Genomic DNA, 15,235 nt, shown 5'->3' with positions numbered 1-15,235 from the left:
TGATAGCTGCATAGTGTATATATACCACAGCTTTCTCAGCCACTCATCTGTTGTTGGGCACCTGGGTTGCTTCCAGGTTTTAGCTATTATGAATTGTGCTGCTATGAACATAGGAGTACACACCTCTTTTTGGTTGGGTGTTATGGAGTCCTTGGGGTATATCCCCAGAAGAGGAATTACTGGGTCATATGGAAGGTCCATGTCTAGTCTTCTGAGAGTTTTCCAGACTGCTCTCCACAGAGGCTGTACCAATTTACATTCCCACCAGCAATGCAAGAGAGTTCCTCTGTCCCCACAACCTCTCCAGCATTTGTTGCTGAACCTATTCTTTATCTTAAAAATAAAATTAACCAGGGGATTAGTGGTGGTAGTTTTACGCCATTGAATGATCTTGCTCTCCTTGCCAAGTCAGTTGACCATATATGCAAGAATTTATTTCTGCTCATTTGTCTCAACTTAGATTAGAAGCGTACTACTTTAACACTGTAGTTTTATAGTAAGTTTCATGATCAGGAAGTCTTAAGTCTTCCATCTTTGCTTTTACTTTCAAAGATTGTTTTAAATACTTGGGAAAAAAATACTTGTATTAAAAAACTATGAGAGGGTCAGGCAGTGACGCACACTATATACACCTGGTTAAACGCACACATTACAGTGTGCAAGGACCTGGGTTCAAGTCCCTGGTTCCTCCCCTCTGCAGGAGAAAAGCTTCACAAGTGGTGAAGCAGGGCTGCAGGTGTCTGTCTTTCTCCCTATCTTCCCCTTCCTCTCAATTTTTCTCTGTCTCTATCTAATAAAAAATAAAATAAAAGATCTTTTTATATTTATTTATTTATTTTAATTTTTTATTTATAAACAGGAAACATTGACTAAGCCATAGGATAAGAGGGGTACAACTCCAAACAGTACCCACCACCAGAACTCTGTATCCCATCCCTTCCTCTGATAGCTTTCCGATTCTTTAACTGGGAGTATGGACCCAAGGTCATCGTGGGATGCAGAAGGATGAAGGTCTGGCTTCAGTAATTGCTTCCCTGCTGAACATGGGCATTGACTGGTCGATCCATACTCCCAGCTTGTCTCTCTCTTTCCCTAGTGGGGAAGGGTTCTGGGGAAGCAGAGCTCCAGGACACATTGGTGGGGTTGTCTGTCCAGGGAAGTCTGGTCGGCATCATGCTAGCATCTGGAACCTGGTGGCTGAAAAGAGAGTTAACATACAAAGCCAAACAAATTGTTGAACAGTCATGGACCTAAAGGCTTAATAGTGCAGATGAAGAGTTGGGGGGTCTCCATTTTGTAGATAGCTAGTAGATGTATTTTAGTTTTATTCCAGAGGGCCTGCGGCTATACTAGTGTTTTGTTTTGTTTTTTTCTTTGTGTCTGAGTCTGAAATCTGATATGCAGGTGGATCCTAATTATTGTCTGGGGAGATGATGTCATGTCTGGAAGAAGGATCAGAAAGCTGGATCAGGGAAGAGTATAACTCCCAAATATGGGAAAGGTGTATAAATGTTATTAATTGTAAACCCCATCGATTTGATTTAGTCTGGGGCCCATATTCAGCTTAGGAGCCCATGTGTCCTCTGCATCCCTGTAGATCTGAGCTCACATTCTGTGGTCAGAAATAAGAATGTTCCAAACTGCCCCAATATCAGGACCCATCTTCCTCAGGTGTAGCATAGATTATATTTTCCAGCCTCCCTTCAGAGGATGGAACATTCTCTACCATTGTTGATCCAAGTTGAGGGCAAGGTCCTCTGGGGGCCCACAAAGGGGACTATTGTGTTGTTCCTGATAGAAATGACCAGTAATTGTGGTCTGGGAGGTGGCGCAGTGAAAAAGCTTTGGACTTTCAAGCATTAGGTCCTGAGTTCGATCCCCGGCAGCACATGTACCAGAGTGATGTATGGTTCTTTGTCTCTCCTCCTGTCTTTCTCATTAATAAATAATTAAAGTCTTTAAAAAAAATGAAATGACTGGTAACAAAAGAGAAAGGGATTTATTCGAGGTTTAGGTCCATCATGTGTCTATCCAGTAAAAATAAAATACAAGATTTTTTTTCTTTTTTTTTCTTACTTTTTTATTTTATTTTTTTATTTAAGAAAGGAGACATTAATAAAACCGTAGGATAGGAGGGGTACAACTCCACACAGTTCCCACCACCAGATCTCCATATCCCATCCCCTCCCCTGATAGCTTTCCCATTCTCTATCCCTCTGGGAGTACTGGACCCAAGGTCATTGTGGGTTGCAGAAGGTGGAAGGTCTGGCTTCTGTAATTGCTTCCCCACTGAACATGGGCATTGACTTGTCGATCCATTCTCCCAGCCTGCCTCTCTCTTTCCTTAGTAGGATGGGGCTCTGGGGAAGCAGAGCTCCAGGACACATTGGTGGGGTCATCTGTCTAGGGAAGTCTGGTCGGCATCATGCTGGCATCCGGAACCCGGTGGCTGAAAAGAGAGTTAACATACAGAGCCAAACAAATTGTTGAACAATCATGGACCTAAAGGCTGGAATAGTGCAGATGAAGTGTTAGGGGGTACTCACTGCAGACTCTTGTGTACTTCTGCTTTCAGGTATATATTTTGCTCTAGTGAACAAAATATATGTGAACATATGCTCTATCTCAGGGGACCTGGTCTGTATCTAAGTTTGGGGACTTTATTGGGCAGTGGACCACCTGGAATGGAATTAGAGAATACTGTGAAAGGAAAGGTCTCACCCGAGTGATGAAGATGAAGAGTTGTCATTCTACACCTGAAGTCTCTGGAGTTAGTCTGAAGTGAAGCATGCTGAGGTGGCACTCGTTGCATTGATTAGGTTGGGATTGGTGGATGCAATATTATTTGATATGAATCAAGAGAAGCATGCAGGAAAGTGGGCCCCACCCTAAGGTTCCAGGACTGGGGGAAATATAGGCTATATAGTGGAAATGTGAGGTTCCTGCTGTCTTAGGGTTTAAGAAGACAATGGATAGTTACTGTTATCATCACATTATTTGGTAATTGGGTTAACTTTGAAAAGTCCCTTTGTTAGGGTTTGCTGTATAATATCCAGCATCTTGTATATAGCTGTGCCACTGGTTGCTTCTGTTCTTCGTGGTCTAGGCTTTTGAGATAGTCAGCATATCAAAGACTCAGCCTATGTATTAAAAAGACTCAGTCTGTGTTTTAAAAAGTTCGAGACATACAATCAGTTTTTCCCCTCTCATATTAATTGACAGTGGTTAATAAGACTACACTTTAATAGGAGTATACAAAAACACCATTTCCACCACCAAAAGACTGTGTCCCATCCCATCTACCTCCCCCCCCCCCCACTGCCCGGGGAAGCTGAATGTCCACCCTCCCCCTTACCATAGGGTTTTTACTTTGGTGCCCTACTCTCGATTTAATGAGATCCTGCTTTTAGTTTCCCTTTCGTTTCTTCTTTCTCAACTTCTGTTGATGAGTGGGATCATCCCATACTCATCTTTATCTTTCTGACTTAGCTCACTTAACATAATTCCTTCTAGCTCCATCCAATATGGGTCAGATTCTCTCCAGAGCCATATACAAATTTAACGCAATACCCATCAGCATTCCACCAAGCTTCTTTAAGAGAATAGAACAAAAACTACAGTCATTTATCTGGAACCAGAAAACACCTAGAATTGCCAAAACCATCTTGAGGAAAAGAAACAGAAATGGAGGCATTATACTCCCAGATCTCAAACTATATTATAAGGCCATCATCATCAAAACAGCATGGTACTAGAACAAAAATAGGCACACAGAGCAGTGGAACAGAATTGAAAGCCCAGAACTAAACCCCCACACCTATGGACATCTAATCTTTGATAAGGAGGCCCAAAGTATTAACTGGAGGAAGGAGGCTCTCTTCAATAAATGCTGCTGGAAACCTGGGTTGTAACACGCAGAAGAATGAAATTGAACCACCTTATCTCACCAGAAACAAAAATCAACTCCAAATTGATCAAAGACCTGGATGTTAGACCAGAAACTATCAAATACTTAGAGGAAAACATTGGTGGAACACTTTCCCACCTAAACCTCAAGGACATCTTTGATGAAACAAACCCAGTTTCAAGGAATAGTAAAGCAGAAACAAACCAATGGGACTACATCAAACTGAAAAGCTTCTGCACAACCAAAGAAACTATCCCACAAAGAGACCCCTCACAGAATGGGAGAAGATCTTCACATGCCATATATCAGACAAGAAACTAATCACCAAAATATACAAAGAGCTCAGCAAACTTAGCACCAAAAAAGCAAATGTCCCCATCCAAAAATGGGCAGAGGATATGAAGAAGACATTCACTTTAGAGGAGATCCAAAAGACTAAAAAAACATGAAAAACTGCTCCAGGTATGCAAATAAAGACAACATTGAGATACCACCTCACTCCTGTAAGAATGGCATACATCAAAAAGGACAGCAGCAACAAATGTTGGAGAGGCTGTGGGGACAGAGGAACCCTTCTGCACTGCTGTTCGGAATGTAAATTGGTCCAGCCTCTCTGGAGAGCAGTCTGGAGAACTCTCTCACAAGGCTAGACATGGACCTTCCATGTGATCCAGTAATTCCTCTCCTGGGGCTATACCCCAAGGATTCCATAATGCCCAATCAAAAAGGTATGTGTATACTATGTTCATAACAGCACAATTCATAATAGCTAAAACCTGGAAGAAACCCAGGTGCCCAACAACAGATGAGTGACTGAGAAAGCTGTGGTATATATACACAGTGAAATACTATGCAGCTATTAAGAACAATGAACTTACCTTATCTGACGCATCTTGGACGGAGCTAGAAGGATACAAGATTTTTTTTAAAAAAACTATGAGACCTATGTATAATTTATAGTTTCTTAAAAGTGTTATTCTCAAAATAATTTTCTGCAGCTAACTCATGTGTATTATGCTCTTAATTACAGAAAAAGTATCCATGTGAAAATGCAGTTGTGAAGAGAATGCAGTCTCTCCAAATTGACTGTGTAGCCTTACCTCCAAGTAGGTCAAATTCAGGTAAGTTGTCCTCAGATGAAAAGTCTTTTTGCTCTTTTCTTTTTTTTTTGTCACTCATTCACCTTATTCTCTAAAATGCTACTCACAACTATATAGGAAGCAGATAAGACTATAACATTTAATAACTCCCTTTAAAAGAATTTTTAGTATGTTCAAAAGACAAGATCCATATGTTTGAAATATTAAGGGACAGTATATGCAGGTCCATGAGATAGCTCACATGGCAGGGTTCCTGCTTTGACAGTAGAGCAACTCAAGTGTGAGCCTGGCCCCTGCTGTACTGGGAGAAGCTTTGGTTCCATGGTATCTTTTCTTATCTCCCTTTTTCTTCAGTCTCTGCACAGTCCCAACAGTGACAAAAACAAACAAAAAAATCTGTCTTCATCAAAATAGTAAAGTATTCTGAATTTAAGAAAGATAATATATTTAATAAGGAGAAAGTGATGGTTCAGGACACAGAAGGGGACATATTGGCGGGGGTAAAGATCTCAAAGAGGTCAGAGTTCAAGCTGAGAAGTTGGTGTCATATTCAAGTAGAGGCAATTATTATTATTATTATTATTTTATAACAATATGGGCTGGCCAAAGAACTCATCTAGTAGGGTACCCCTGGTTTGGAGTACTACAGCACTAAGAGAAGCTTAGTTGCTTTCTTTCTTTCTTCCTCTTCTTCTCTCTCTCTGTCTCTCTCTTTCTTTCCCTAGCTCTATTTATCTGAAAAAGTCAGACCACAGCAGTGAAACCCCAGCATGAAAAAAATAAGAAAGCCACATTAGGGGGGCAGAATTTAGGATGTTGCAATCACTTATAAACTCTCTTCTTTGGAGCAGATCACTTAAGAACTCGTAAATCTCATCCATAAAAAGAATAATTGCTCCTATGTTCCTCTCTCTTTCTTTTTCTTTCTTATTTCTTTATAGAGCAAAATAGTACCTGTATAGTGCTGAGCAGAGAGCAGCTACTATTCTTATTTTCTCATCCTGAATCATACCAAGGAGACAGTTACCTTTCTGCTCCAACATCTGAAGTCTCTCTCCCCCTAGGTTATCCCTGCAAATTACCACTTTCCTATTGTTTGTTGTAATGTGCCTTGTGTGCTCTCACTGCCAGTGGGCTCCTGCTCACTGTCTCTGTAACTCATAGGAAGAGAACCTTCTAGTAATGCTCTGCATTGACTCCCAAGGTTTCTGCTATGTTACTCTGCTGCACAGATTCATGATGACAGTGAGCTATTATTATTTTTTAATGTTTCATGCAAGCCTTTCTAATGATGGTCATTTCTTGCAGCCACAGAACAGCCCAACTCGTTGCACAGTTCACAAGGCTTTGGGATGGGTCCAGTGGAGGAATCCTGGTTTGCTCCTGCTCCAGAGCACCAACCAGAGGAGAATGAGCTTAGTCTGCAAAGTAAACTTCAAGAGGAAGCCAACTACCATCTTTATGGCAGCCGCATGGACAGGCAGCCAAAACAGCAGCCCAAGCCAAACATGCCTTCTAGCAGAGAAGAAGAGAGGAGACGAAGGGTCTCTCATGACCCTTTTGCACAGCAGAAACCTTTTGAGAATATTCAGAGCCCAGGGATTAAAGACTTTACTTATCCCAATGCAACCAGTCATAGTAATGTACAACAGCCAGTAGGACTAACCGGACAAAGCCCAGTACAATACTGGAACAATGGATCATATAGTGCACTCGGTTTGGGAGCAAGGCCACTGGATTCAGGAATAACAAATCCAAAAGTTTGGTTTTTGCCAAATCCAAGTCATATGTCTCATTTACTTAAAGTTCCAGTGCCTGAGTCCAACCTACTATTAAATACGCCCACCATGCCATTCAGCTCACAGCTATCAAGAGGTAAGCAGGACTTAAACAGTTTAAAAAAAAAACTTCCTGAAAATAAGTAGCTCTTTGCTCTGCTGCCACACCGTTAAGCTCTCATATTATCATGAACAAAGACCTAGGTTCGAGCCCCCATTCCCCACCTGCAGGGGGGGGGAAGCTTCACAAGTGGTAAAGCAGGTCTGAAAGTGTCTTTCTTCTCCTAGCATCCATATGTTCATTGCTGTATGTCAGTGCTTGGAAAACTGCCAGGGTGCTAAATACTCCAGAAACTTTTATAGAATTAGTCATAGGAGAAGAAAATCATAATAAGGCAACACTATTAAAAACATTTATTATCAGATACTCAGTGGAAGTAAAAGAGTATTTCTTTTTTTTTTATAAATAAAAATTTAAAAAAAAAAGAAAGGGAGAGATACCTTAGTACCTAAAGATTCTCTAACTCCTTGATAAAAGGGTATTTCACTCACATAATTATATCTAACTTATATCCTATAATGCCTAATCCAATATTTGTATTTTTCCAAGCATTGATATACAACAATGAACAATTAGCTTGAAGCTTTTCCATCATGGAGCTTAATTCCTAGAAGATGTTAGGCAGATCATAAACCATTATGTAATTTGTTGGTTTTTTTTATCCCTGGTCATTACTTAGTATAGATATGAGAAGCTAAATTTTATTTTCAGTTAAATAATATTAGTAAATATTCAGGGAGTAGCCACATTGATCAGATGTGTGTGTGTGTATGTGTGTGTGTGTGTGTGTGTGTGTGTGTGTGTGTGTGTATGTTTGAAGCCCACATGCGTGGTCATGGATATATTTTTTTTTTTACTAGAGCTCTGCTCAGCTCTGGTTTATGGTCATGGTACAGATTGAACCTGGGACCTTTGATGTCTCAAGTATGAAAGTTTTTTTTGCATGATCATTATGCTATCTCTCCAGCCCATTTACATGTATTTTACTGACATTAAAAATAAAAGGGCAAGGAGTCGGGTGGTAGCGCAACGTGCAAGGACTGGAATAAGGATCCCAGTTCGAGCTCCTGGCTCTCCTCCTACAGGGGAGTTGCTTCACAGGCAGTGAAGTAGGTCTGCAGGTGTCTATCTTTCTCTTCCTCTCTCTGTCTTCCCCTCCTCTCTCCATTTCTCTTTGTTCTAACAACGAAAACGTCAATAACAACAATTATAACTACAACAACAATAAAAAAAACACAAGGGCAATAAATGGGAAAACAAATATATATATATTTATTTTATTTTTATATTTATTCCCTTTTGTTGCCCTTGTTTTTTTTTTATTGTTGTAGTTATTGATGTCATCGTTATTGGATAGGACAGAGAGAAATGGAGAGAGGAGGGGAAGACGGAGAGGGTGAGAGAAAGATAGACACCTGCAGACCTGCTTCACCGCCTGTGAAGCGACTCCCCTGCAGGTGGGGAGCCAGGGCTCAAACCAGGATCCTTATGCCAGTCCTTGTGCTTTGTGCCACCTGCACTTAACCTGCTGAGCTACAGCCTGACTCCCAAATGAATATATTTTTTAAAAATTAAAATAAGGGGGCTGGGCGGTAGAGCAGCAGGTTAAGCGCACATGGCGCAGAGCTCAAGGACCGGCTAAGGATCCCGGTTCCAGCCCCTAGCTCCCAACCTGTAGGGGGTCGCTTTGCAAGTAGTGAAGCAGGTCTTCAGGTGTCTCTTTCTCACCTCCTGTCTTCCCCTCCTCTCCCAATTTCTCTCTGTCCTATCTAACAACAGCTGTGACAATAACAACTACAACAAGGGCAACAAAAGGAGAAGCAATGGCCTCCAGGAGCAGTGGATTCATAGTGCAGGCACGGAGCTCCAGCAATAACCCTGGAGGCAGAAAAATACATAAATAAATAAATAAATAATTAAAAATTAAAAGGCCAAAGATGGGGATGAGAGTATTTTGCAGACACCTATCATAGGGACATGAGAAATTGTACCCATGTGTCAGCAACTGAACTATAATCCATTAACCTTACCACCACGAATAAAGAAAAAAATTAATAAAATATATGATCACCATCAAGATAGAAAATACCCATTTTTTGGTGGTAAAATATTGAGTTGCCACAAGTCATAATGCACTTTTTATAGAAAAATATAGACAAAGTCACTCATAATTTTCTGACAGTCCAGTCCATAAAACAAGTGTCCATCAACAGCTGCTTTGAATTTTCAACTATTATAAATAATATTGATATGAACACAAACGTATAACTAGCTGTTTAGACCCTGCTTTCATTTCTTTGGGGTATATTCCGAGAAATGTGATTGCTGTGTTATATGATAATTTTATTTTTCATATTTTGAGGAACCTTCATAATGATTACTATAGTGACTGGTTCATATCCTGTTCTCACCAGCATTGTGCAAGAGTTCCATATTTCTGTACTTTCTGGCCAATGCTTGTTATTTATTTTTTTTATATTAGCCATTCTACCAGGCAGGAAGTGATTTTGCCACATTTTAAAAAGAAAAACTTCAAAAGGATGGCATAGGATAGTCTAACTTAAACATTTGGGTTAAATCCCCATGTCTTTACTTTACTTCCTTTATCCTTTTGCTGTCAATTTGGTTACACTTGTCTCTGTGTTTTTCTTTTTCCAGATGAATCTGTGAAATGTGCCATATACAATAGCAGTGGCATTCAGATGGGAGATAACAATTATATGGAGATTGGTGGAATGACTTCATCCCTTCTGGACAGCACTTACATGAACTTGAATGCAGAGCCAGAAATTAATTACCAAGATATCTTTGGTAGGGTGCCTTAAAGGACCCATTCCCTAGCAATCTGTCTTACTTGAGATAGATACAGTAGAATTCTTTTTTTTTATTATTCTTGAAAATTATTGTTTCCTCTGTAACTTCTGTGTAATTAATTTGTTTAATATAGGTCTAATTATAATATGCAATTTATATGTGAGAATTAAGTGAATCAATTTGTGTAACAAGCTCAGAAAGACTGCCTGTTCCAACTATCATCATCACCAATTTTACTATGCATACGTAGGAGAAATAGCTCTGTCAAATCCGTACCAAAAGGTATGATGTAAAAGAAGGTTATTTCCTCCACAGCACCTCATTAATAAAAATAATAGCTTTTTCATGTAGGATTTCTCTATGCAGGTTGCTAATGTCAGTCTTAAAACAACCTGAGTTTTAACTCAAGAGATCAAAATTATGGGATTTAAGAACTCAGCTCTCTGGTTAAGTTCAGGCTTGATAAATTTTTTTGGTTTTGTTTATTTATTTATTTACTTATTTATTTATTGTATTGCCACCAGGGGCTCAGTGCCTGTATGATGAATCTGCTCCTGGCAGCCTTTTTTTTTTTTTTTAATTAAGAGTTATTTTTATTGCTACCAGGGTCATTGCTGGGACTCAGGGCCTGTACTACAAATCCACTGCTCCCAGTGACCTTTCTATTTTTATGGGATAGGACAGAGAGAAACTGAGAGAGGAGGGGGAGATAGGGAGAGAGAAAGAGAGACACCTACAGACCTGCTTCACTGCTTGTAAAGCATCACCCCTTGCAGGTGGAGAGTGGGCTTGGTAATATGCACACTTAACCGGGTGTGCTACTGCTATGCATCCACCTTTTTTTTTTTTTTTTTTTTACATAGAACAGAGAGAAATTGAGAGGAGAGGGGAAGATAGGGAGAGAAAGAGACATCTGCTGCACTACTTCACCACATGTGAAGCTTTCCTCTTTCCAGTTGGGGACTAGGGAGTTAAACCTGTGTCATTGCAAATAGTTATGCATATGCTAAACTTGGTGTACCACCACTCAGTCCCTGGCAAACTTTTTCTATTAAGGGTCAAATAGTAGAAACTTCTTCTATAGTTTCTATTGCAATTACTGAGCTGGCATCATAGTGAAATAGCAGCCACAGAATATATGTATGTATATAGGCACAGCTATGTTATAGTAAAACTTTCTTTACAAAAATAGACAGCAGTGGTCCGGGAGGTGGCGCAGTGATAAAGCTTTGGACTCTCACGCATGAGGTCCTGAGTTCGATTTCCGGCAGCACATGTGCCAGAGTGATGTCTGGTTCTTTCTCTCTCTTCCTATCTTTCTCATTAATAAATAAATAAAATATTTTTTAAAAAGACATCAAATCAGACTTATGCTATAGGTCAAAGTTTGCCAGCACTGGTCTAGTATGCTTAAAAGATTTATCTTTTAAATACCTGAAGCAGAAATTCCTAACTTTGGAAATGACAAGGGTACTTTTGAGACTGATAAAGCTTGACCCCTCACCCAGAAAGATATTTAGGAAAAAAAACAAAAGGGTTTGAAGACTCTGGCTATGATTGTATGTAACAATCTAGTAGTATCAACTGGAGAAGTGACTTAGTGATAAAGCATAGAATTTGCATGCATAATGTCCTGAGTTAAATCCTTGGTACTGCACATGCCAGAGTGATACTCTAACATCCTCTCTCTCTCTCTCTCTCTCTGATCAAATAAATAAATCTTTCTAAAAGAAAGGAGCCTAGTCCCCAGGTCAGAATTTTTATTTCCTAAGTTATATTCATCATCTGTGGCTTAAATATTCATCTACTAGCAAAAGCAGACCTGGAAAGTGTCAGCCAGTAAAACAACTATAACATTAAGAAGTTTTTTCATAAGCAGTGAAGCAGGTCTGCAGGTGTCTTTCTCTCCCCCTCTCTGTCTTCCCCTCCTCTCTCCATTTCTTTGCCCTATCCAGCAACAATGACAACAATAATAACAACAATGATAAGCAACAAGGGCAACAATAGGGAAAAAAATAGCCTCCTGGAGCAGTGGATTCATAGTGCAGGAACCAAGCCCCAGCAATAACCCAGGAGGCAAAAGAAAAAACGAAAAACAACACTAAGAAGTTTTCTGTTTTGTTTTCTTCTGATCCTCTTCACTTTATATGGATTTTTGGAGCTAGAATGTTCAGGTGAGTTACAGATTGATCTCTTTTTTTTTTTCTCTCTCTCTTTGGCAGATAACACCACTACGCTGACTCGTAATCACCTGGATCCCATCAGGGAAAACCTGGGACGGCACTGGAAAAACTGTGCCCGCAAGCTGGCCTTCACTGACTCTCAAATTGATGAAATTGATCATGACTATGAGCGAGATGGACTGAAAGAAAAGGTTTACCAGATGCTCCAAAAATGGCTGATGAGGGAAGGCAGTAAGGGGGCCACAGTAGGAAAGCTAGCCTATGCACTCTACCAGTGTTCCAGAATAGATCTTGTGCATACCTTGATCCGCATCACCCAGAACTAACTCCAGGAGGGGCTCTAGCAGCTGGAAACAGACTCATCCCTCAGTGAATGAATGACTCACCAAAATGTGCCTTGGACGGTTTAGAATTCTTTCCACACTAACATGGCTTCTGTGCCAACATAGGAAATCACTCCTTGCATTTTGTAGGTAGTCAATGGGAAATCTAAAACTACCCACAGAGCTGAAAGACCTATCAATAGTCCACTGGGGGGAAAATGCCTAATTTGATTTTAAAAAGGAAACCAGAGATATTTGAAAGCCATTTTCTTCTCATTTGTTCTGTAGCCTTCAGTTGTGTGACTAAATCACTTTTCTAGGGTTTTGTTTGAGCAGGAAAAAAGTTCAGAAGAGTTAAAAAAATGCATTTTCTTCTCCTCTACCAAATTACAGTGAAATTCCAATTTGTTTTCAAATAGTTTCTTTGGTTTAAAAACAGAGTTCATCCCCATAAGATAGAGTCTATTAATGTCAGTATCAAATACTGTTTCCATTAACTGCAGGCTTCTAGAATTATATATACAACCTCTACTCTATAAATTAACTGAAAGGATTTTAAGGAGCACTAGGAAGGGGAGAAAATAGAAATAAAGACATTGGAATTTCCTAGATAGTTGTAAAGAATTGCTATTAATTGTGAAACCTACAAAACTATCTTGATTAAATTTTTCAATTCTCTCCTATAATTCTTATACTTACGTATTTTTCCAACCTTTGTGCCCTGAAGAATGACCATGTTTGCCAGTAATATTAATCATTTCACCCATGCTTGGGACTAGAGAAGTTTCTTCAATTTATCCCAGGGTACTGTAGCAATATTTTATTTTGTTCCTTCTGTTTGTGTTATGATGAAAGTTGGGGCTGCTCTAGAATCTGGTTATTTTAATTTTCAACCATTCAGAGCCTACCTAAAACTAAGGAAAGGAAAAACTAGATGATGATACAGTTTCATTACTGCTGATACTTAGCTAAACAAAGAGCCTGACAAAGTCTTTACATGTTGACTTCCAGGAGAGACATAGGAAGAAGAGAACATAATCTTATGTTTGTTGGGTTGGTAACAGTATTGTTGATTCTAATTCAAAGTCTCTAGCTCCAGCAGACACAACAGAAATATACCTGAAGTGGGATGCAAATCAAAATTTCTCAGTCTCATCATTGTTGACATCTTGGGTTGGAGAATTCTTTTTTTGGTAGGCAAGGTTTCCTGCATTGTAGGATGTTTGGAAATATCATCCCTGGCCCATAAATTCTAGACTCCAATAGTACTGTTCTCCTTTACTTCCCATCCCCAGTTCTGACAAACAAAACGGTCTCTAAACATTGCCACATATTTCCTGGAGGGCCACAGTGGGTCCAGTTGAGAAGAGCACTGCTAAGAAGTAATGACTCTCCTTTTACCCACACTTATCCAGACTCACCATTTAGTTGTTACATAGCATTGTTTCACATAGAACAAACAGGAAATTGGCAGACAGGGTTCTAGGTTTTGCTTAAATGTATTCCTTATACCTCTGTCCTAACTGTGTTCTGAATTCCAAAGAAATTGATCCATATTTAAATATTAAAAATGAGTTTTTAGTGGATTTTTTAAAATAAAATTTTATATGTCAAATATATGCCATTGAAATGACAGTGTTTGTGTAAGTGAAACCATTTGGGTCCCTCTGCTATGATTTTTTTTATCAGTTAGGTTTGCATTTTCTGCATTTACCCTCCTTTTCACCTTAATGCTATTAATGAGTGAAATTGCTGATGGTCAAAAGAAAAACTTACGGAAAATACATTTTGTTTCTCAGTATGAAAACTCACAGTTTGAGAGCCTGTGGCACTGTGGTCCCTCAGACTTAGATTCATCCTGCCCAACTCCCCACCCCTCCCTTCTGACTCCCCAGCAGCCACTTCCCCCCCCCCCCAAATAATCTGTGTTGGAAAGAGCCATTTGTCCCTGACACATTTGCCCAAGTAACACAAAAAAATGTAAGTTTGAGGCAAAAACCAATTAAGATAGCACAGGCTACAAAATGAGAAAAACTATCCATACTTAGTTTCAAAAAAAGATATTCAGACCCTGGGGGTCAGGCAGTAGGTAGCACAGCAGGTTAAGTGCACATGGTGCAAAGTGCAAGGATAGGTGTAAGGATCCTGGTTTGAGCCCCCAGCTCCCCACCTGTATGGGGGTCACTTCACAGGTGGTGAAGCGGGTCTGCAGGTGTTTATCTTTCTCTCCCCCCTCTGTCTTCCCTCCTCTCTCGATAATCTCTCTGTCCTATCCAGCAACAACAGCAGCAACAACAACAACAATAATAATGACAACCAGGGCAACAAAATGGGGAAAATGGCTTCCAGGAGCAATGGATTCGTATTGCAGGCACTGGAATAACCCTGGAGGCAAAAAAAAAAAAAAAGATATTCAGACCCTGAGGTTACTACTGACAAGAGTACTTTACTCATAGCTCTCAAATCTTGCTTGGCAGATTTTTCACTTGTTACGATGGTCATAGTTTTGCTTTGGGTCCATAATATGAAGTAAGTCTTCTGAAATAAGAAGAGGAGTTCTCCCTCACCAGTCTTTTAAACAGCATGTGATAATGCATTTTCAATATGTTAATTATAAAACTAACCATGCTCTCTCCGTGTGTGTGTGTGTGTGTGTGTGTGTGTGTGTGTGTATGCTTTCTTTTTTTTTTCTGCCAGGTTTTTTTTTTACACCTATGTTATTGCACTGCTCTCAGTGTGTTTTTTTTTTTTAAATTTTTAGTAGTTATTTAATAATGATTGACAAGATTGTGGGATAAGAGGGGTATAATTCCATACAGTTCCTACCACCAAGTTCCATATCTTCTCCCCTCCATTGGATGTTTACCTATTCTTTATTCCTCCTGGAGTATAGACCAAAGATCTTTATGGGGAGCAAAAGGTGGAAGTTCTGGTTCCTGTAATTGCTTCTCCACTGGACATGGGTGTTGGCAGGTCAATCTATACCCCCAACCTATCTCTACCTTTCCATAGTGGGGTGGGGTTCCAGAACACCTTGATGGGTTGCCTGTCCAGGGAAGTCAGGTTGGC

General features: G+C 39.8%; 1 protein-coding gene across 2 annotated transcripts in view; it reads left to right on the top strand.

Moving 5' to 3' along the window:
• Window positions 1–13,785, top strand: part of RIPK1 (receptor interacting serine/threonine kinase 1) — a 39,353-nt gene extending 25,568 nt beyond the window's left edge. For both annotated transcript variants that reach the window (XM_007522194.3, XM_016187723.2), the window contains 4 exons: window positions 4,938–5,028; window positions 6,316–6,882; window positions 9,505–9,657; window positions 11,883–13,785. In XM_007522194.3, the coding sequence (XP_007522256.1) occupies window positions 4,938–5,028; window positions 6,316–6,882; window positions 9,505–9,657; window positions 11,883–12,169 (1,098 nt within the window). In that variant the 3' untranslated portion in view covers window positions 12,170–13,785. The remainder of the gene's footprint in view (window positions 1–4,937; window positions 5,029–6,315; window positions 6,883–9,504; window positions 9,658–11,882) is intronic.
• Window positions 13,786–15,235: the final 1,450 nt, after the last annotated feature.

The sequence above is a fragment of the Erinaceus europaeus genome, chromosome 4 (assembly GCF_950295315.1).
Source record: "Erinaceus europaeus chromosome 4, mEriEur2.1, whole genome shotgun sequence".
NCBI classification, from domain to species: domain Eukaryota; kingdom Metazoa; phylum Chordata; class Mammalia; order Eulipotyphla; family Erinaceidae; genus Erinaceus; species Erinaceus europaeus.
This window is presented reverse-complemented; position numbering and strand designations above follow the sequence as displayed.